The 20,716-nt window shown below is 54.4% G+C and overlaps 2 protein-coding genes across 2 annotated transcripts; both read left to right on the forward strand.

Annotated features, from left to right (window-relative positions):
* Positions 1-54: 54 nt before the first annotated feature.
* On the forward strand, positions 55-10,806 carry EFS (embryonal Fyn-associated substrate). The gene is made up of 6 exons (XM_077315214.1): positions 55-515; positions 4,025-4,360; positions 4,954-5,052; positions 7,215-7,910; positions 8,253-8,342; positions 9,006-10,806. Exons 1-6 carry the CDS (start codon positions 510-512, stop codon positions 9,417-9,419), a joined length of 1,641 nt encoding a protein of 546 aa, XP_077171329.1. The 5' UTR covers positions 55-509; the 3' UTR covers positions 9,420-10,806.
* Positions 10,807-12,350: 1,544 nt separating this feature from the next.
* On the forward strand, positions 12,351-19,938 carry SLC22A17 (solute carrier family 22 member 17). The gene is made up of 9 exons (XM_077314262.1): positions 12,351-13,346; positions 14,120-14,223; positions 14,954-15,108; positions 15,399-15,564; positions 15,827-15,960; positions 16,391-16,496; positions 17,081-17,307; positions 17,482-17,593; positions 18,198-19,938. The coding sequence occupies exons 1-9, from the start codon at positions 12,996-12,998 to the stop codon at positions 18,511-18,513; spliced, it is 1,671 nt and encodes a 556-aa protein (XP_077170377.1). The 5' UTR covers positions 12,351-12,995; the 3' UTR covers positions 18,514-19,938.
* The last annotated feature ends 778 nt before the right edge of the window (positions 19,939-20,716 follow it).

Raw genomic sequence — 20,716 nt, forward strand, 5'->3', positions numbered from 1 at the left:
GCTTCTGCTGACCAGGAGGTTTGGGAAGAAGACGCCAACAACTTCTGCGGGCAACGTTGGAACTGGCCGCGTTTCGAGAAACCGCAGCGCCCTGAATCGAAGGGAGGGCAGGGGCGGTCTGAAGCTTTGGAAAATTGCCTTTTTACAGAACGGCCGGGGAAAGTACCGAAGTATTATTTTGCAAGGAAAGAGGGTTTTTTCCCAAAAAAAATTATTTTAAGGAATTCTCTCTAATTTTTTTTAACAAAATCTTCTTTAGCTTCTTATAGTCCAAAAGAACTGGATGATGTTATTTTTTTTTTTACTGAGATAAAAGCTGACGTGGGATTTCTCAGGAATTGCCTCCTCCTAAGCGGCACAAAGGGAGAGGGAATGCCGCTCAAAACAGGGATATTTTTCTAGAAGCCTTAAAAGAGGAGAGGAATGGAGAAAGCATAATTTGGGTTCACCGTTTTCTCAGTCGGGGGTCTCCTTTTTCACTCCTTCCGAGCACTGGGCGAGGAACGAAAATGTCGGTAAGTATCAAAGAAAGAAAAGTGAAGTTAGGCCTGGCGGGAGTCCAGAGGTGAGGCAGGAATTGAGAGTTTCTGACCTTGGACAAAAGATTTGTGTTTCGGGGTTACTGGGACACACGTTTTTCCGGATGTGCTTAAGGCAAAGCGGGCATTTTTATGGAAGGGGAGGGGGGGTCACCACAGGGGAAGCTGATTTCAGATTGGCAAAAACCGAAAAGAACAGAGAAACGATGTTACCCTTATCGAAATTCTTTTTAACTACAGCAGCCATTCCTGCAGATTTCCCAGCACGACCCTGTTTGGCTGGCAATTTGGGACGGAGGAACCTGAGAAACGTCCCTGAGGTTACTGGAATCATTTTAATTTCCCTCAAAATCCCAACAAAAGTTTCATCTTAAGAAATCTCCCCAGTTTTGTTTCAGGGAAATTGGTGGAAACTCTAAACAGGGTTAAAATTGGAATCCTGAGTTTAAGAAGAGTCAGGAACTGAGCCCTGGGACATATTTGAATGTCAAAAATAACAATATCTTTTTAAAATGGCCACAGTTTAGGAAAGTACATTCAGGGACCAAGGCAGTTTTCCTCACTAGAGAATCTGGTCGCCTGTAGGTTTAAGACCAGGGGCTAAAACAAACTGTGTTTAGATGTTTATAATGCAGTGTTTTATGGAAGACAAAGGCCTTGCACAGCTGTAGACCAAACCATGGATCTAACCCCCCCCCCCCAATTGGGAAAACAAAAAAAACCACTTGTTCGCTTCTTTTCATCTGGGGTCACGCGCCAAAATCCCAAATGAGATCATTCCTGGCAGATAAATATTTGTGAACACCCAAACTGGTTATTTTTCTCCTCCTTTTTTGACTGCTTGATATTTCAGAGTCCTGAAGGCAGGTTTTTTTGGCGTTTGGTAATGGATTGCAAAGGTCAGCTCATTTTTCAGAAAAGCCAGCATATTTGGGGGAGGCTGTTTTACCATCCTGGGCTACTTGGAGTGAAACTAACAATGGAAGATATCTGTGATGGCTTAGTTAACAGTCTATGGCTCTGATCCAGCCCCGAGGACCAGTTTGTCTAGTCCCCTGGCAGTTACACCAGATTTTAAATTTAAAGGCCGCTCATAAGAAAGAACATTTTTTTTAGATCTGCAAATGTTAACCCTACAGCTGCCTTTAGGATTTTGCTTGAATGATGTGCCAATGTTCTTTGTAGTGCTATGACTCCCTAATTCCAAAGGCCTTAATTGCTAAGAATTTCTACTTGGGAGGCCACAAAAGTATATTTCCATCCACAGGACAGGGGGCAGCAAAATATAATGATTTTTTGCGAGGGAGAGGCACTCCATTCTCCAAATACCATGGAATTTGGTTGTCCCTCGTTATGGTGACCGTTCCTCAAACACACAGCGTTTCATGAGAAACTCTGGCCAGCAAGACAACAAAATATAGTAGCGAGGGGTATCACTTCAGAATGCAGGTAGGGTTAGCAATTAAGGACTGGATAATTCCCTGCTTGCAGAAATGTAACCTGTAAGGGAGAAGTGATGGAGCCAGCCTCTCTCCCTGACACGTCGCATTCTGTGGGCAGGGAGGCTTTCACGTGAGGAAGCAGTCAGGTGTAAAAACCCTTCCCAAACAGCCCTGCATCTTGAGATGGTACAGTCCTACCCAAGAAGGATGAAAATAGCTTTTCCTGAATATCTCAAACGGCCTGAAGTTCTAAAATAAGAAGCAGTGAGGCTCAGGAAGGGCGTCTCCGCCCCTCTCGTGGAGTTTAGATCCTCCCAAAGAGAAAAGACTGGAAAATAAAAAGCCAGAGTGGTCAGAAGCTAGAAATATCCTCCTCCCAGACTCCCTGTTAATGTGTGTCATTTTGCCTGGCGGTGAAATAGGGGGCTGGGTGGGGTGCATTAAATGCTACAACTTGGAGGGAAACAGATGGTGGTGTGAGGCTTAGCGGATTTGGTTGTGGAAAGAGAGAGTTGGGGAGGCCACAAACAGATGCTGAGAAGTGAAAAGCAGGGGAGACAGCTGGCGAAGAGACGGGCAGAGGCTGAGTGGGGTGGGGTGCCACGTGGGGGGATGCCCTCTGCATGGCACCTTCTCCAAGGGTTGGTGCTCTCTGTATCCGAGGTTAACGTGGCAACATGAGCACGCCTGAGGAGGTTAGGCACAGGAGGGGGAAGTAGAGAATCACGACTTTCCCCCCCCCCTCTCCCAAAATTCTAAAATTTGAAGAAGAGCTGTTTTTTTACACCCTGCTTTTCACTCCCCAGAGTGGCTTACAAACCCCTTTCCCTTCCTCTCCCTGCAGCAGACACCCCGTGAGGTAGAAGTGGGGCTGAGAGAGCTCTGTGAGAACAGCTGCAAGAGAACCGTGACTAGCCGGAGGCCAGCCAGCTGGCTGCATGTGGAGGGGTATCCATTGAGGACATCCAATGAGGCTGGTGGACAGTAGATTTAGGATGGGCAAAAGGAAATATTTCTTTCCACAGCGAGGGGCCAAAATGTGAAATTTGCTGCCAGAGGACATAGTAAGGAACTGGCTGGCCCCTGTGTGAGGCAGGAGGCTGCACTGGATGGACCCCTGGTCTGATCCAGCAGGGCTCTTCTGATGCTCTTATTAACATCCTCTCTTATGTTCTTATGAACATCAGCCTCTATGCCCTGCTGTGGCGATCCAAAGCAATCGCTTGGCCACAGTCTGAGACAGGATTTCAGACTAGATGGACCCCTGGTCTGATCCAGCTGGGCTCTTCTGATGTTCTTAGGAAGGCCTCGGCCTCTCTGCCTTGATGTTGGCCATTCAGAGGAATTGGTTGGCCTCTGTTGGAGACAGGAGGCTGGACTAGATGGACCACTCGTCTGAACCAGCTGGGCTCTTCTGATCCTCTTTTCAATAAAGCCCCCAGCCCCTATGCCCTGTTGTTGGGGGTCGAGAGCAACTGTACGAGACAGGATAATGGACCGGACAGGTCTGATCCGGCAGGAACAATATCTGGAACAATCAGGACATTATCCTGTCTCCACTCTTGAGTGTGTGTGTTTGGGGGGGGGGGGACAGTCTAAGCAGACGGTGGTTTTCACTTCCTGTGGTGGGTTGATTGCTACTTGGGCACCTTCTGCCTCATCTTGATGCTCACTTGTGGTCAGGAATTGTGGGAAGTCACTTGTGTTACCTGTGGGGGCCCCTTGGCATCCAGAGAGGTGGTTATTCAGTGGGATGGCTGCGCTGGGGCTCCTACACTTCAGAGGTAGCGTACTTTGGAGTGCCAGATGCTGGAGAAAAAAAACAAATTTCTGGAAAGGTCATTCATTGCCTTTCGGCCTAGCTTGTGAATTTGCAGTCGGTGCTGCCTCTCTTGGCAGCCATTTTGTGGCTTTCGCCATCTCCTGTTGCAGCCATGTTGCGGTGGGGCCCCACCAGCCTGTGTCCAAAAGGGCCCAAAGGTTTGGGGACCCCTGACCTGGAGGACCAGCTTCCTAACCTCCCGCCTGCCTCTTCTCCCTCAGGCTCAGCTGTGCAGGGCGCTTTACGACAACACCGCCGAATGCCTGGACGAACTGTCCTTCCGCAAAGGGGACCTGATGGTTCTGCTGCAGCCAGAGGCTCCGGGCTTGGAGGGGTGGCACCTCTGTTCCCTGCACGGCCAGCAGGGGATCGTGCCGGCCAACCGGGTCAAAGTCCTGCCCGAGCCAGGATCCCCGGGGCCAGCCCCTCGGAAGAAGCCCACTCCTGCCGACGTCTACCAAATTCCGAGGAAGGAGGTTGCGGCTCTAGGAGGAAAGGCGTACGAAGCGCCCCAGGACGAGCTCCGAAGAAGGGGACTGCGGCAAGATGAGCAGGAAGTGAGGAAAAGACTTCTGACTGTGCATCCCCCTCCCGGCCCGGTTCCCTGCCCGGGATTCCCAAATACCACATTGAGAACTTTGGAGCTTGCTAACAAATTTCGACTGGCTGCAAAGAATCTCTAGCATTCAACTCTGGTCTTCTAGCCCCGCCCTACTTGCTTTAGCCACACCCCTTTTGGACCAGCCCTCCCATACTTGGGAACGCCCATCCTTTAAAGAAACACATATTATATAGTATGAAAATGCACAAATTGATTCATGACCCCAAGCAGACTCTTGTGGCTGTAAGCCTCCCTGAGATCCCTCCCCTCCCCAAATCCCACCCTCCCTAGACTTTATCCCTAAATCTCCGCGAATTTCCCCGCCTGGGACAGGCAATCATAACTGAACCACAGCATAGGGGGAAAAGCAAAACATTGAGAGAATTTTGAAAACAGCCCCCTAATCTGTTAAACTTACTAATGGTTGCTTTTGACGCCCTGCCTGTACCGCTGCTAAAAACACCTTATCGTCTTGCCTGTACCACTTCCTCGGGGGTGGGGGGGGATGCCTCCACCCTGGCCTTGATGCCTCTCTTCTCCCTTGCACAGGTCTATGAGGTGCCCCCACCCGCTCGGCCTTGCCCCCTGCCCCCGGAGGGGATCTACAGGGTCCCCCGTGGCGTCAGGAGAGATGGAGACCCTACCGAGGTTAGTGCTTATTTCGAGATTGTGGGGTCAAACTTCAGGTGGCAACAGGCCATTCCTTGTCACGGCAGAGGCTGGAACCGTGGGGAAATGGTCAAAGGGAGCCGGAAAGAAAGGCTTCAAAATTTGATGTTTGGGGGTGGGTCAAGGGAATTTCTGCAGAGTCACCCCCCTTTATCCCTGGTGATGGTGTCCACCGGACTCTAGAAGCTGCCTTCTCCTGAATCAGACAGCTGATCTGTCCGCTCTGTCTTCCCCATAACTGGCTACCTGGTCCTCTCAACTGGAGATGCCGGGGATTGAACCTGGGGCTTTCTGCGGGCCAGGCAGGTGTTCTGCCGCTGAGCCGTGGCCCCTCCCCGGTGAAGCTGCTTCTACCGAGTCAGACGCTGGGTCCGTCTCCAGGCAAGGAAGGTCTTTCACGCCACTCGCTGCCCGCTGCTTCTTTTAAAACTGGAGAGGCGAGGGATTTGAATCTGGGGCCGTGTGCATGCCAAGGGCCCCATCCTGACGGGCCCCATCCTGACGGGCATGCAGTGTAGCCTTCCAGATCGGTTCAGTTCTGTCTCCTGGGTGTCCCTGCAAGGGTGGGCTGGACCTTTCTGTTGCTGAGAAAGATCCCAGGTATCCCAGTGCGCTTAAGGGCTGCTGAAGAGCCACCTGAGTCAACTGGATGCCCTGGGGTGCCCACCTCAGGGCGGGGCCATCAGCAACCCTAATGGCTGCCCCCCGGCCCATCGGCAAGGCTCTGCCAGAACTGCCAGTGCTGCTCAACCTGCTTGCTTCAGCGCCGCTTTAAAATCGCAGCCCTGTTTCGTATGAGCCCTGCGTGCGGGTCCCCAGCCAAACAGGAGACGTGAGGTTCAGATCGCAGCGAGGCAGCTCCTTCCTGGGGCGCCCCTCCTAGGGAGCAGACAGCTGGGGCTGTCTGTCGTGGGAAACAGCTGGGGCCACCCTGGTCTCCGAGGGAAACTGGATCCAACCCCAAATGGGGAGACAGCCGGCTCCGGACCAGATCTTTGCTCGATTCTGCAGCTGAGACAAAAGTCCTGCCCTAGACGGGTGACAGCTGGATGGGGAGTGGGTGGGGCAGGCCAGCTGTCAGGCTAGGATTTAAACCGAGGGATTCTGGGAAGTTTGGGATGTCTGATCTATGGGGCTCAGAGAGCGGCAGCTCCGGGGAACTAGCCGCATGCGGAATCTCTGGGTCTCCTTGAGGCTCGCGGCACAAGGAAGGCTGGATCCGAACATTTTATTTAACGTCTACACAGACTCCTGCATCTTTGGTTCTTGAAGAGAGGCCTGCACGAGAATGCTGGAAGCCAATCATATTGAAGGGAAAGGAGGCGGTGGGGAATATCCCAACTCTATTTTGGGCTGATTCACGCATGCGTGGCTGCAGGACTGACTTGTAGGGGTAGATAAGCAATTCCTGGGGAGATTCTGTCCTAGCAAGGATTTCTGTGTTACTTCAGACAGACCGTTTGTCCCCCCAGGACCATTCGTTTAAATTAATCTGGGAGACATCAAGGGATGTGCATGCATGAACCAGCCCTTTGTTTACATCCTCGCTCCCAAATGCATTCAGAGCTTTAGTACATGTCACTTGGCTTACTCTGGTCCTCCCTTTCCTTGGCTGCAGTATCTTTTCCAAATCCGTAACCTGCTTGGAGCCACATTGCTTCCTGTAGGATGCCACACACTCTGCATGAACCAGTAATAACGACAAAGAATTGTGTGCACACAAAACAGAGATGAACGGCCTTTCAGCTGGAAAAGTCTTTTGGTTTATAAATCAACCTCAGGGCATTGGGTTGAAACGATCCTTTCATTCCCTCCTTGTCTGCTGGATATAGTTTCTTTGTTTGCGATGCTTTCTCTTTGAGACAACCGGCAAATAAACCTCACGGCATTGCACCGTTTCAGACTAAAAATGGGGGTTAGAAGCTTTCATCAGACTTGCGTGCTAAAAAGAAAACACAGCCCGCATGCAGAAATCTAGCACAGCAGGAAGAACCCCAATTAGTTAGCTTTCTGCATGCGTGGTCAGAACAATCGGACAATTTACGTGTAATATGAAATTAGCTATGTAGCTTGGTGCCAACCTCCACAGACTTCCCTCTGACAGCCTTCTGACTCCATTCGTTGTTTTGGCCCACTCGCAGGTGTACGACGTCCCCTCATCCCTGCTCCGGGACCCTCCGGCAGACACCTACGACTCGCCCTCTCCGTGCCCCAAGAAAGTGGCCCGCGTGGCCCCGCAGCCCATGCTGCCCCCACCCGTGGATGACCCCTACGACGTGCCGCTGGCCTTCAAGAAGTCCTCGGGACAGGAGGAGGAGGAGGGGGAGGAGGAGGAGGGCTCCCCAGAGCGGCCCCTGGTCTACGCCACCCCGTCCAACTTACGGAGAGCCTCAGCACTGCTCAATTTGTACGAGTCACCCGAGGAAGTGCTGGGAGGCGGCCAGGAAGAGCAGCAAGAGGAGGAGGAGGAGGAAGACGGGGGCATCTACGACGTCCCGCTGCTGCCCCCCGGCTCGCCGCCCCTCGAGGGGGCACTCCAAGAACTCAGCTTGCGGGAACCCGGCCCCCCTTCCCGCCCACGTCTGCCTTCCGCCGAGAGTCTCTCGCGTCGGCCGCTGCCTGCCCTGCCTAGCGAAGAGCGGCTCTCCGGAGAGCCACCACAACCGTCGCCAAGCATCGTCCGGAAGGGGAGCATCCAGGACCGCCCGCTGCCCCCACCCCCACCCCGGCTGGGGGGCCTCGGGGCAGGGGAGCCGCTGGAGCCCGTCCGGGACGAGGGGTACAACGAGTACGAGGGGATCCGCCTGGCGGAAGAATACGACTACGTTCATCTCAAGGTAGGGGACGCGGCCTCGTGCCGAAATTGGCGCTCCAGGCCTTCGCTCGGGAATCAAGATGGCAGGGGCTCATGGTCATTGTAGTCCACGGAGGCCTGGAGAGCTACGGCTTGGCCACCCCTGTACTATACTTAAAGAAAAACAACTCAGTTTCTATATCCTGTTTAAGCCAGGGCCATCTGCAAATAATTTGCATGACTCGTGCCTGTTCTGGAGCTGCATAAGAAGATCTTCTTTCCCTGTATCTGCTAAACCTTCACGCTCACTTTGCACCTTTTCCTTGTCCTGTGGGATTTACCTGGCGCCAAACCACTGATCCCCTGTATGCTGTTGCCTTCCTAGGGGGCCGATAAAAGCCAGGCCAAGCCCTCAACGCCGGAAGGGACCCCCGGACCGGTGCTCCCTGCTGACCCCGCTCAGACCGAAGAACAGGTGTCCGTTTTGACTTCTATACACCCCTCGTTGTGGGCGGGAACCCCCCTCCCCCCGGGGCAGGCTCCTCCGGTTCAAAACGGAGAGTAGGGTTTGGGAAGGAGGCAGGGTTTAGGCCCAGGCTTCCCCCGTTCCGTACTGAATCACGCCAGGGCTCTCTCGGGATATCGAAGATGGATTCACCCATTCAGAGTCCCCAACCTTTTGAGCCTGGGGTGCTTTTGGGATTTGGGCCTGGGGCAAGGGGGTGCAGTCACCGGAGGTGGAGCCAACCACAAAACGTCCGGGACCGAGGTGGCGGGTTCACCTTCTCTGGAAGTTTTGAAGCAGAGGCTAGCTAGCCCTCTAGCCGAAATACTGATCCTGTGAACTTAGGCGGAGGGTGAGTGGGTGGGCAGAAGGGGCTGTGTCGGTGCTTGGCTCTCGTGACCCTTCCTTGCATGCCCAGGAAAGTGCCAAATGCCACTTTGGGGTCAGGAGGTCAATTTCTTCCAAGCCAAACATTTTGTTTGTGGCAGCTCTCTCAGAACTTGTAAATTTCCTGCATTCTACAGCGGGTTGGACTAGATGACCCTGGAGGCCCCTTCGAGCTCTGTGAGTCTATGATTCCATGAAATGCAAAATCCCATCAGCCTCTTCCTCTCCTCTCCCTCTCCTTCCCAGACGCCACCGTCCCCGGAGGACAGCCAGCTGCTGCAGTTCTACACGGGGCAGTGCCAGACCCACTACTCCACCTTGCTGTCGGCCATCGAGGCCCTCCTGGCCAGCGCCGGCGCTAACCAGCCCCCTCGGGTCTTCGTGCCCCACGGCAAGTTCGTCATCGTCACAGCGCACAAACTGGTGTTCGTGGGGGACACGGTGTCCCGGCTAGCGTCCTCCGCCACCGTGCGAGCCAGAGTAGGGGCGGCCAGCGGTGCCCTCTGCCAGGCCCTAAAAGAAACCGTGCTCTCCGTTAAGGGGGCCGCCCTACGCTACCCGTCCCTTCCCGCCGCCCGCGAGATGCACGAATGCGTGGCAGAGCTCTCCCGGCAGGCGCTGGCCTTCACCTCTTTGCTGGCCACCTTGGCACCGTCTTGACGATGCGTCCCCAGTCAGTCCCCTGAGCTGTGATAAAGACTACACACTTCAGCAATAACTCCCCTGATGCGCCGGACTTCTGAACACAGTGGCGCCGGTGGTGCTCATGATCGATGCTGGCCCTTGTGTCAGTAACGAGGTCTCTCCGGTTACATGTCTCCTTCAAAGCTGGGGCCGACAACCCAGCACCTGCACCGTGAGGCAGCATTCGGTGGAGCTGACTCTTGGGACGGTCAAGCGGAGGTGACCTTGCCCTGGCTTTTAGCCTGTTCTCGACCTCTTTCCCAGCTGAAATACATCATCCGGTCTGAACCTCAGCCACGCTACCTTACAACCATCCGTGTCACTTCTGCCTTGGCTAGTCCTCAAGGTTTTCAGCTGAGCTTTGCATCCTTAACTTTCAAGCGTTCTCCTAACCAAAGAGCCCCTCCACCTCTGCCTCGGTGTCACACATCAAGGGCTGGGTTCACTCCTCTTCCAGGTTGGCTTCTGCTAGAGTGGCAAACACCTACTGATCATCCAAGTTGCCGTGTTAGTATTTCTACGCTGCGTTCCCCAAAATCCCAGTTACGGTTACGGCAAGGAGTTGTAGACCAAAGACTTGAATGGGACTAGGAGATGGGTCGACAGCCTCCCTGTAGACAGGGTTGTGGTGGTCAGGGGCTCGACACGCCCACCCACCCCAACCCTGAAGGGAATGCACCAGAAGAGAATTGCTGAGAAACAGCCCTTTTTCCACCAGGGAGGGATTCTAGGGTGTCTGGAAGATGCACAGATAGGAGAGGGGTAGACTCTGCCACAGAAGAGAAGAGGAGGGGAAGGAATCATTTCAAAGGGGGTGAAAGGAAACAAATGGATGAGGGGAGGGGAAATGGCCAAAGGTCCAAGGAAGCAAAGAATTCTGGGATAGGAGGGAAGAAGTACAGGTGAGGAGGAAACTGCAAAACAGGGATGAGAGAGAGGAAATGGCCAGCGTGGATTTTATACCAAGCAAGATGAGGACAGCGCACCCAGGTTCACCTTTGCAGAAAAAGTACCAGAAGCATGGGCCAGGGGCACCAGTGGCATGGGGGGGGGGAGTAGGGAATGGCCAGGTCAAAGATCACGAGGATTGCTAGGGTCAGGAAAACATGACACAAAGTCCTTCAGCCTGGCCGGTGGATCCCTTGGCTCTTTCCCACTGAACAGCCCCCCTCTGGTTTAGCATTTGTCTTGGATGGTGGCCAACCTTGATTCACAGCTCCATACAAACCCCCGCCCCCCCGGGGACCCTCCTCATCTCATTTCCGCTGCAGGAAACCAACGGGGGTCAAAGCATCTCTCTCAGGAAATAGTTGCCAAGTTATTTTCTCAGTCTGGTCACAATAAAATTGGTAAGAAAAACAAACGGCGTGTGTGTTGAACTTCCTCTCGGATCCTAATACGTTTCCCCTTCGCCCTCTCCCCTAATTTAATGCCAAAATCATTTTATTACAACGCGCCCTTCCCTGGTAAGCTCAGGGTGGGTAACAACCAAAATTGGAAACAGTCAGTATAACAGATATAACCATCAACATTAATTAGACTTCCTAGGTTTTAAAATTGATTAAATAGCCTGCCCCACAGAATGCCTTGATGGGGGTGGAAGGTTTGGGAAGCACATTTTTGGGGAAACATAATTTCAGTGTCCGAATTCAAAGGAGATAGATCATGGACTGGGTTTTGAAATGGCAAAATTTGGTATCTGTTTCATGGTATCATGATGCTTAATGCATTTTAGTCCAACCACCATGAGGTCTAGAAGCTTGAAGACTCTAGAAGCATCTGAGTGAGAGACTGCGCTTTTCTGCATTCCTTCTCTGTGTTTTTTGTTGTTGTTGTGGTTCCTGTTACACTCACATTTTGCTTGGTCTGCCCTTCAATTTGATATCACATCACCTGTATGCCCATCAGCTCTCTCCAGATTTAAATAGACATAAAATGCAATACCGAATTGACCACTAGAGGGAGAGAAACGTGTGTGGAACGTTAAAATAACCTTGGAGCAACAGAAATAAACTAGGGGAAATGAAATAAAGCCAGTCATGTGCCCAAGGCCACACTGTTAATGTGGCCACATGGAACAGTCATGTCCTATAAGCACATTTATTGTGGCTGAAACATTCCTCTGCCTGAGCCCCTGTGATAGATACCACCTCACAACAACCTTGTAAGGTAGGTTAGTCCGAATCTATGTGTGGCCCAAGATTGATACTGCCAAGAGAGTAGGAAGGTACGGCGTGATGCAAATTGAATCAAACAATCCAGAGCCAGTGGCAAATATACAAAGTATAAACCACAAGATCAGAGGTCAGAGGGTCAGAGTCTTTATTCTTTGGCTCAGCAATGCAACCAGCAGGACATTTAAGAATGACTTTCTCCCCCCCCCCCAACAAAGACCAGTCGCTCCACAGTGACATACAGTATTAACTGGCCTCCAGCTTTGGCTAATTTTTGGTCATTCGGGCACATTTGGCAAGCTGGATTCGAACGCAGGTCTCCCAGAGCCAGCATTCTAACTGCTACGTTATGGTTCATCCCAGGCATGCAAACTCAGAAAAATCCCACGGAGAGCGGTTAGGAGTGGCGGCCTCGAATCTGGAGAACCAGGTTTGATTCCCCACCCCTCCTCCACAGGCAGCCGGTTGGGTGACCTTGGGCCAGGCACACAGCTATTCTTGCAGGGCAGCTCTCTCGGAACTCTCAGCCCCACCCCCTTCCCAGGGTGCTTGTTCTGGGGAGAGGAAAGCAAAGGCGTTTCTAAGTCGCTCTCTTGGGGGCTCTCTTGGGCGGGGCGGGCCTCACCTGGGCCTGAAAGCGGGGTCCCTGCGGGGGGCGGGGCTGGCGCAGGGGGCCGGACTGGATGACCTCTGCAACCCCACGAGCCTGAAAAGCGGGATCGCCTGAGCCAGCTCTTCTCCATCACCGTCAGCGGGCTCAGGGCTGCAGCCGCCGTTACGCCAAAATCAAAACCCGGGTGGGGGGTGGGGGGTGCAGCGGGGCCGGGGGGCGGCTGGAAGGAGCCCCAGGGTGGGTCCCGGCCGAGGGGACGAGCCCTCCCCCCCGGGTTGTTGGCAACCGCCGTGCGCCCAAGGCAGCGCTCCCCGGCCAGTGCGCATCGGACGGCGGCGGCGGTGGCGAAGGAGGAGGAGGCGGCGGCCGCGGGGCGGAGACAGCTGCGCTCCGCCCCGGCCTGCGTCTCCAGCCGCCGGACTCGCCCCGGCTGCCTTCCCTGCCCACGGAGGAGCTGCCCGGCCGGCCCTCGCCCTCGCCCTCGCCCTCGCCCATGGCGCGCCCCGAGACCGCCGCCGGCGCCGGCGCCGCCGCCTGGTGAGCCCCCGAGGCCGCAGGGTGCGCCTGCCCGGGACGCCTCCCCGCCCCTCTTTTGTTCCTGGCCGCCCGCAGCGCCCCCCCCCCGGGACTCCCCCCTCCCTCCCTCCCTCCCCGCGCATCCCTCCCCCGCCCCGGTGGCGCCCCAAACTTTGGGCTGCGCTGCTCGCCCTCTCTCCCTCTCCCCTCCCCTCCTCCCGTCTGGTCTGGTGTCCGCAGAGGCCGCGCATGGCGAGCAGCCCGCCGCCGCCGCCGGACCCGGGGGGCGTGTGCAGGGACTTGTCGGCGTCGGGCCCGGAGGCGTCGGGGCCGCCCGCGTTCGACTGGCTGCTGGGGCGGCTGGGGGCGGGCGGGCGGCGGCAGAGGCTCCTGCTGGCCCTGGGCTGCCTGCCGTGCCTGCTGCTGGGGCTGGGCCTGGGCTCGGAGGCCCTGCTCACCCTCACGCCCCCCCTGCGCTGCCGAGAGGCCAACGGGAGCCGCCTGGCCGCCAACGACAGCGCCGACGTGTGCCGGGACCCGCGGTGCCAAGGGTGGGACTACGGGCCTCTCCCGGCCCTCGCCAGCAACCCCGTGACCGAGGTGAGCCGCTCTCCCCGCCGCCCTTCCCTCCCGTGAACGTCCACCTTGGCATCGCAACACAAAGGGACGTTCTGTTCCAAGCTCAAACACGTCTTCCCCGCCAGGTCCTTGAACAAGCAGTGCACCGCCAGAGGCCACCGTCTTCTGAGCATGTACAGAGTGTGCCGTGTGCGGAACAGGCTCTGACGTGGTCATCTGTGGCTTGCTGACGGATCTGAACTCTACCTCCGCCCCTCCCCTGTTATCTGACGTTTGTTTCTACGCCTTTGCCAAAACCACTCTCCCCTTTGACGTCTGGCTTAATGGGATTTGTGACCCAGGGCTTGATTTTATAGCTTTGAAACCTATGAATAGTAATGCTGGGAAGAGTGCCTCTGGGTGTGTGCAGAGAACGTTCACCTGTAATGCAGTAACTGGCATCTCGATGGGGAGAGGGGTGTTCCACCTTCCCCTCTCCAACTTTACAATTCATGCCAACCTCCCAGCTAGTGACCCCTTGCACCCCACCATTCCAGGGCATCTCCCTGTCCTTCAGCACTCAACCTTAAATGCTAAGTTATTGGTACAATGTCAGACTGGGATCTGGGAGAGCCAGGTTCGAATTCTGACTCATGCCATGGAAGCCGGCTGGCTGTCCCAGGGCCAGATACCTACCTTACAAGGTTCTTGTGAGGACAGAATGGAGAAGAGAGGACATGAGCCATCTCAGACAAGGTAGGAATGTAGTAAAAATGCCATAACCTTCTACCGTCCTGTCCTTTCTGTCTCCGCAGTGGTCCCTGGTGTGTAGCCGAGGCTGGGCCGTCCCTTTGGAACAGCTTTGCCTTCTCCTGGGCTTTGTGGCCGGGGCCCTCGTACTTGGCTACCTGGCCGACAGGTGAGTTGGAGGGCGGGGCACTTGCCAAGAGAGGGCAGCAGCACGGAGGAGATGTCGAAACGCTGGAGGAGAGACATGCAAACTTCATTTTAACTTTCCTGGAGACTGATTGTGCAATAATTTGCTGCAATATGAATTCTTTGTGCCTCTTAAAATGGCAGGAGGTAAACACTCTGGTCACCTGGAGCTGCTGTGTTCGGGTTCCGAGTGGCTTCATGTTCTCTTTGTGACCTTGGCTGAGAATCCTAAATCTTGCTTGCATTTTTAAAATGTTACTGAGGGACATATTTTTCGCAAGGCTTACATCTTTCTTCAAACGCTTTTTGAGCTTTGCACACCTCTGGATTTCATGTGGAATGTGACTCCTTAAAAGAGGAGGAAGGGGGAAAGAGTTCAATCCTAAATCTTGTTGGGGATAATGAAGGGGATAGTCATGTATAAACTAGACGGACCCCTGGTCTGATCCAGCAGGACTCTTCTGATGTCGTTAGGAAGGCCTCAGCCTCTCTGCCCTGTTGCTGGCCCTGCAGAGGAACTGGCTGGCCCCTGGGTGAGACGGGAGGCTGGACTGGAGGGACCTTCACTGGTCTGACCCAGCAGGGCTCTCCTGATGCTCTTAACTCCTTCCTGCTTGGGCAAGGCTGCCTGAACAGAAGCCCACAAGCTCTCAGGCTCGGGAGGGCTGTGGAGGCCGGAAGTGGGTCTGGAATAATCGCCCTTTCTTTTCCAGCGTGGGACGGCGTGGAACTCTTCTCTTAGCCCTGGCTTTGGGTTGCCCAGCAGGGATCTTGGCTGCCTTTGCTTCTTCGCCTTCGGTCTTCATGCTGGGCCGGTGCCTCTGGGGGGCGTTGCTGGGGGGCATGCACCTCGCCCTCTACCTTATCCGTGAGTAACCTGATCTTTCGTTTGATCGGGGCGGGATCCGTGGGGGCCTGGGAGCCATTCCAGCGATGACCCCATGCGTGGTTACTCCCAAATAACTGTTGTCCCTAGTTTATCACTGTGCTGTGTTTGCATGTTTTTATTATTAAATAATATATTTGTGTGTTTTCAAGGCTTTATATAAACAAACAGACACACCTGATTGCCAATTTTGAGGGAACTGCTATTCTCATTCTGATCACTGCTCCTGTCCTGCTCTCCCCCCACCCCCACCCCGCCCCCCATTTTCTTAGGCCTGGAGCTCTGCTGCCCTCCCCAGCGGCTGCCTGTAGCCATGGCAGGGGACCTGCTCTTGGTCGGAGGCCATTTCTTACTCCTGGGGCTGGCTTTAGCCTGTGGGAGCTGGCGAGTCCTGCAGGGGGTGATGTCGGCGGGAATGGGCCTCTGCCTGCTCTACGGGTAAGGTGAAGGGTCAACCCACAACCACTTTCTGCTGTGCATTCAGAAAGTCCCCGGTTCAATCCTTGGCATCGCCAGTGGAAAACCGGTGGTGACATAGAAGCCTGAGACCAAGAATGCCACTTGTGTTGTGTTGTGTTGTGTGTGTCCCCACACACCGGTGGGATTAGAAGTCGAACTGCCTCCAAACATGGAGGTTCTGTTTATTCATCACGGAGTCCACGGGGCACCGCCCGATAATCCGTTCGCCATTCCGGTTTAGGTGCCCCGGAGTGTTTCCTGATTCGCCCCGTTGGCTCTTGGCCACTCGCCGAACGACTCAAGCCCGGGAGATTTTGGTCACCCTTGCCCAGGACAGCAGCACCCCGGAATCTGAGACCCAGGAGGCCCTAGATGGTGAGTCTCCCCCTCCCTGGAGATCTGATTGCACCCCCTGCCCTGTGCCAAAGGTGACCGCAGGCTCAAAACTTTGGGAGACCTCTGGTCTACAGCAGGGGTAGTCAGCCTGTGGTCCTCCAGATGTCCACGGACTACAATTCCCATGAGCCCCTGCCAGCAAGTGGGAATTGTAGTCCGTGGACATCTGGAGGACCACAGGCTGACTACCCCTGGTCTACAGTATTCAACTGGGAAACTTTACAGACTCAAAACAACTTCTGGTTGAAAAGTAAAGCCGATGCGGCTGTCGTTTTTTATTCTTCACTCGTTCTGTGTCAAGAATTTGGCAGCTAATAGCTGCCCCTTACGGGCAGAAACTCCCTTTCTCTCCTGCTCCCACAATTTCCTGCTGTTTCGACTTTGCCAATTCTTCCGTCTGCTTCTTCAGAACTTGACAACGCCTGCCACCTCCCTGCCGTGGCCCAGATTTCGCTCCGTGCCCTGCTGGGCTGCAGAAACATCTGGAAAAATATCCTCATTCTCGGATTCACCACGTAAGTCCACCCCCTGCTTATCCCCCCACCCCGTACGAGAACTGCGGGACACCAGAGAGAGGGAAGGCCAATAAGGATAATCCAAGAGTACAGGGGTAGTCAAACTGGGGCCCTCCAGATGTCCATGGACTACAATTCCCAGGAGCCCCTGCCAGCAAACGCTGGCAGGGGCTCCTGGGAATTTTAGTCCATGGACATCTGGAGGGCCGCAGTTTGACTACCCCTGAGTTAAAACATATTAAACGGATCGTTTCTCCTTCTCTCCTCTCCTCCTTTCCTAAATTCGAGTCTGTCCATAAATGTGGATTTTTTCGTTTTTGAGTCAGGGAGAGAGACAGTGTGGCCTAGTGGCTGGGGCGACAGACTTGGTCCTTGGGGTGACCCGCATTTGAATTTCCACTTCTAGCTCAGGAATTCACTGGAGGACCTTGGGCCTATCTCAGAGTTGTAGTTATGCGCAGAGGGCTTCTGCACACGCTGACAATCCAGGCTCGTAAAGTAGTCCCAGGCCCAGAGGATCTGAGCACGTTGCAGGAAGCCTGCTGGAAAGCACAGAGCCCTGATGGGATGTGGTGTCCCTGCAGATTTATCGCCCACGCCATCCGCCACTGTTACCAAGTGGCCTGGGGCTCCTCGCAGCAGGGGCCTCGCACCGAGTTCTACCTCTCGTACCTGCTGTCGACCGGCAGTGCGGGGCTGGCCTGCCTCTTCCTATGCCTAAGCGTGGACCGGTACGGCCGTCGTGGGATCCTGCTGCTCACCACCACGCTGACGGGCATCGCTTCCCTCATCTTGCTGGGCTTGGAAGAGTGTAAGAGAGCGTGTTTGTTGCACGGGCATTGTGGTTTCTCAGGAGGGCGGTGTGCATTTAGCTGGAAGAGATGCCTTTTCTGCTTCAAGCTGGGAAAGGTTTGGGGCGGAGGGGCCAGCCGCCTCACGCGTGAAACCGCTCGGCAAATTTACCTGAACTCCCTCTGCGTTTCAGACCTCAACCACGCCGCCACGGTCACGTTCTCCATCCTCGGCCTGTTCTCCTCTCACGCCGCTGGGTCCCTCAGCATCTTCTTTGCCTCTGAAGTCATCCCCACCATTATCAGGTAAGGTGGGGGAAAGGGGAGGGGGATCTGCTCTCCCACACCTAGGTAAAAAGTCGAAGGAATCAGCAACACCCCCTCAAATTCTCTAGCTCACGTTCTCCCTCCCTTTCCCGTGCAGCCCTTTTTCTTGACACTCGGCAAAAAGCTCGTCTGCTGAGAATGCCTTTCCATTTTGCTTTCTAGCCTACCTCACAGGGTTGTTGTGAGAGAATAAAACGGAGGAGAAGAGAACGGAGTTGAGCTGTTTTGGGTCCCCGTGGGGGAGAAGGGCAGGGCACAACGGAGTAAATAAATAAACTCCCTTGTTGGCCACAAAGCTCCCCGACTATTGACTCCCTCGTGGTCATCCTTCTCCCGCTAGTGTGCTCTCTCACTTTTTGGTCTTTCCTCGCACTTCCTCGCTCCAGTTGACTCAAGGCCACACTCTTGAGGAGTAAAATGGACCGAGGGAGTGTGAGGGGAAAACCACAAACACACACGTGGTTTTTCCTGGCATTCCAGTCTGGGTTCAGGAACTGATCATAACATTGTGAGAACTTTGGTGCGCATTAAGGAAAAAAACCTCATTCTGGATTGTGACACGAAGACTCTCCTTTCTCCCCAGAGGGAAGGGCCTCGGCGTCATCCTCTCGCTGGCTTCCCTGGGGGGCCTGAGCGCACCTCTGCTCTGGCTGCGCGAACAGCACGGCTCCTTCCTCCAGCACATCGTGTTGGCGTCCCTGAACATCTTGGCCCTCCTTTGCCTGATGCTGCTGCCGGAGAGCAAACGCAAGGCCTTGCCCGAAAGCTTGCGGGACGGAGAACTTTACCGGAGACCCTCGCTGCTCCGTCGGGCCGGGGGAGGCGAGGGCCGGGGGACCGAGGAGGCCGCCCGCCGTGACGACGTGCCGTTGCTCTCTACGCCAAACCCTGCCAGTTGACACCTCCCCACCCTCCGGGACCGATTTCGGCCGGGCCTGCCCGAGCCAGGCTTGTGGCCCGGTGGACGAGGCTTGTGGGAGCCCCGCTTCCCTTTTCGGGTTCTGGTGTTGCAGGCGGAATGCCCGTCCGCTGCTCTTCCTCCGGGGAGATCTCCCGCTGCAGAAGCCATTTTTTGCATCCCGCCAGAGGCAGAAACCAGGAGGGAAATACACGAAGGAGCTTTCCCTGCCCTACTCAGCTCGAGTGCCAGAGATTTAACGGCACACTTTTCCATTTGCTGCAGAAAGCTCAGCCTGAAACTAGGGGACCATTCTGGCTAAAGGTGGAGATCAGGAAGGCAGCCCCCCCCCCCAGTTTCTGCTTAGTGTTTTCTCCCAATTCCTCACACCTGGCTTTCCATTTAGGAGAGGCAGAAACCAAGGCCTTGCTTCACTCTCTGCATTTTTGCCTAGTAAAAAACCGAAAGGCAAAGGCACCCCATTTTGGGGGGGGGGGGATATGTTGTATCCTCTCTGGAGTAATCAGACCACCTTTTAATTTTCCTAAAGCGGCTTGACGTTCCGTTCGCCTACTTTAGCTTGTTCTCCCCCCTGCAGGAGACATCCTGCACCTCACACCTGAGGGGTGGATAACCAAGAAGTTGGACCAATTGCATTTCTTCCCGTTTTATAGAGCAGGAAACTGAGGCTGAGAGAGAGAGGTGGCTTTCTGCCAGCCAGCTCGACCCAGGGTCAAGCCATCAACCTCTGCATTTTGTGCCCGTTATTAAGGGTCTCTTTTCTAGCCAGAGCTGAAGCTGGGCTCAGGCAGAGGACTCTAGGCTGCCTCAAAGTACTGTCTTTCTCTGTAGCCCACAGAAGTTTGCATCTGTTAGTTATGGGACACCCCCCAAACCGTTGACTTCAGTCTTATTGCTCTGTTGTTCCCCCCAGCCACTAGATAAAATGAGCCCATTCCCCTCTCAGCTGTGCAGCAGGCAGAAATTACGCAAGTATGAATTTCCTCAGCCCCAAAAAAAGCCATTCCTGTTGAATTTCTGCCTTCATGCACCACAGGGACCAAGAGAGGGGAGAAAGGGAGGTCCATTTTTAGCAGGCATCCAGTATTAACAGCATGTTAAGTGTTACACAGCACCCTTCCTGGCGGCATGGTTAACAGGCCAGTCGCACCTGGTTAAATCCTTCCCCAATTTTGTCAGGAACTTCTGCACCTTTTAGGTCACCAAACGGAGGCTTCCCCACCACCCAGGAGGGTGGGGACATGACCGGAAGTGTGGTTAAGGACTCCTCTGCATCCCGAAGGACTTCAAAATGTAACCCCTGACCCTCCCAAAATTCAGACTTTTGGCTGCTTTTGACTTCAAAGGGAATTGTACTACAGACTGTTACAAGCTAAATATAGATTAAAAGGAAACCTTCTCAAGATGTTGTTTCTCCTGACGGTATTTTTTAGAAAGGCGCACAGCCCTCCCACGCCAGGCCAAGACGCAATTTTGTCTGGGGCGGAGGCTGCACCCAAGATGCCATTTATGCCTGCAGAAGCATTCCATAAAGCCAAAGTTTGCACACACAAGAGAAACACCACTATATATGTATATATATATATATATATATATATATATCCTGCATTTCCTGCCTCTGTGGAAACCACTCCGTTGGCGCAGACTCTGAAGGTAAGCAGCAAATTCCAGGGTTAACTTTAGCTGCATTTTGGTGGCCAAGCTCCTGCAGCTGGAGTTTGCTCAGATGTAAGGCAAGGTGAACATTGGCTGTAAAAACCTGTTGCGTCCTTTTTCTTGGAAATGCAGAAGCCATGCTGCCAAGGTCAGTTTGTTCGCCACAGATGCAATGGGTGCTGATAAATTCAGGCACAATCAGCAATTCGTCACCCACAGGGCCGGGACTTATTGATTCCTTTGAAGGCGGCAGCTTCCTGCCGGGGAAAGCGCTCAGGTCGGCCACGGAGCGCTCCCTGAAGACCAGAGCTCACTGGCAAGTTCCAGAAGGATGCAGCTGGCTTGGATACCTCCGCTGTCTTTGTTCACAGCCAAGCCTGCTCCAACAAAGGCTCCTTGTTGACTTTCTCACTGGCCAACATTCAACCAGGCCTACATCCCTGGATTGTGGCATGAAGGTACCTCCCCCAACCCCAGGGATAAACAGGCTGGACCAATGTGAAGGTTCAGAAAAGGGGGTGTGGGAG

This window comes from Paroedura picta, chromosome 16, assembly GCF_049243985.1.
Source record: "Paroedura picta isolate Pp20150507F chromosome 16, Ppicta_v3.0, whole genome shotgun sequence".
Taxonomy (NCBI): domain Eukaryota; kingdom Metazoa; phylum Chordata; class Lepidosauria; order Squamata; family Gekkonidae; genus Paroedura; species Paroedura picta.

What these genes read in the sequence shown, in the direction of transcription:
- EFS (XM_077315214.1), top strand. An exon ending in TGCGGCAAGATGAGCAGGAA is followed by an intron (nt 4,361 to 4,953) that starts GTGAGGAAAAGA and finishes TCCCTTGCACAG; the next exon opens with GTCTATGAGGTGCCCCCACC. An exon ending in ACGACTACGTTCATCTCAAG is followed by an intron (nt 7,911 to 8,252) that starts GTAGGGGACGCG and finishes TTGCCTTCCTAG; the next exon opens with GGGGCCGATAAAAGCCAGGC.
- SLC22A17 (XM_077314262.1), top strand. Translation starts at nt 12,996, where the DNA reads ATGGCGAGCAGCCCGCCGCCGCCGCCGGACCCGGGGGGCGTGTGCAGG. An exon ending in CCAGCAACCCCGTGACCGAG is followed by an intron (nt 13,347 to 14,119) that starts GTGAGCCGCTCT and finishes CTGTCTCCGCAG; the next exon opens with TGGTCCCTGGTGTGTAGCCG. An exon ending in CTCATTCTCGGATTCACCAC is followed by an intron (nt 16,497 to 17,080) that starts GTAAGTCCACCC and finishes GTGTCCCTGCAG; the next exon opens with ATTTATCGCCCACGCCATCC.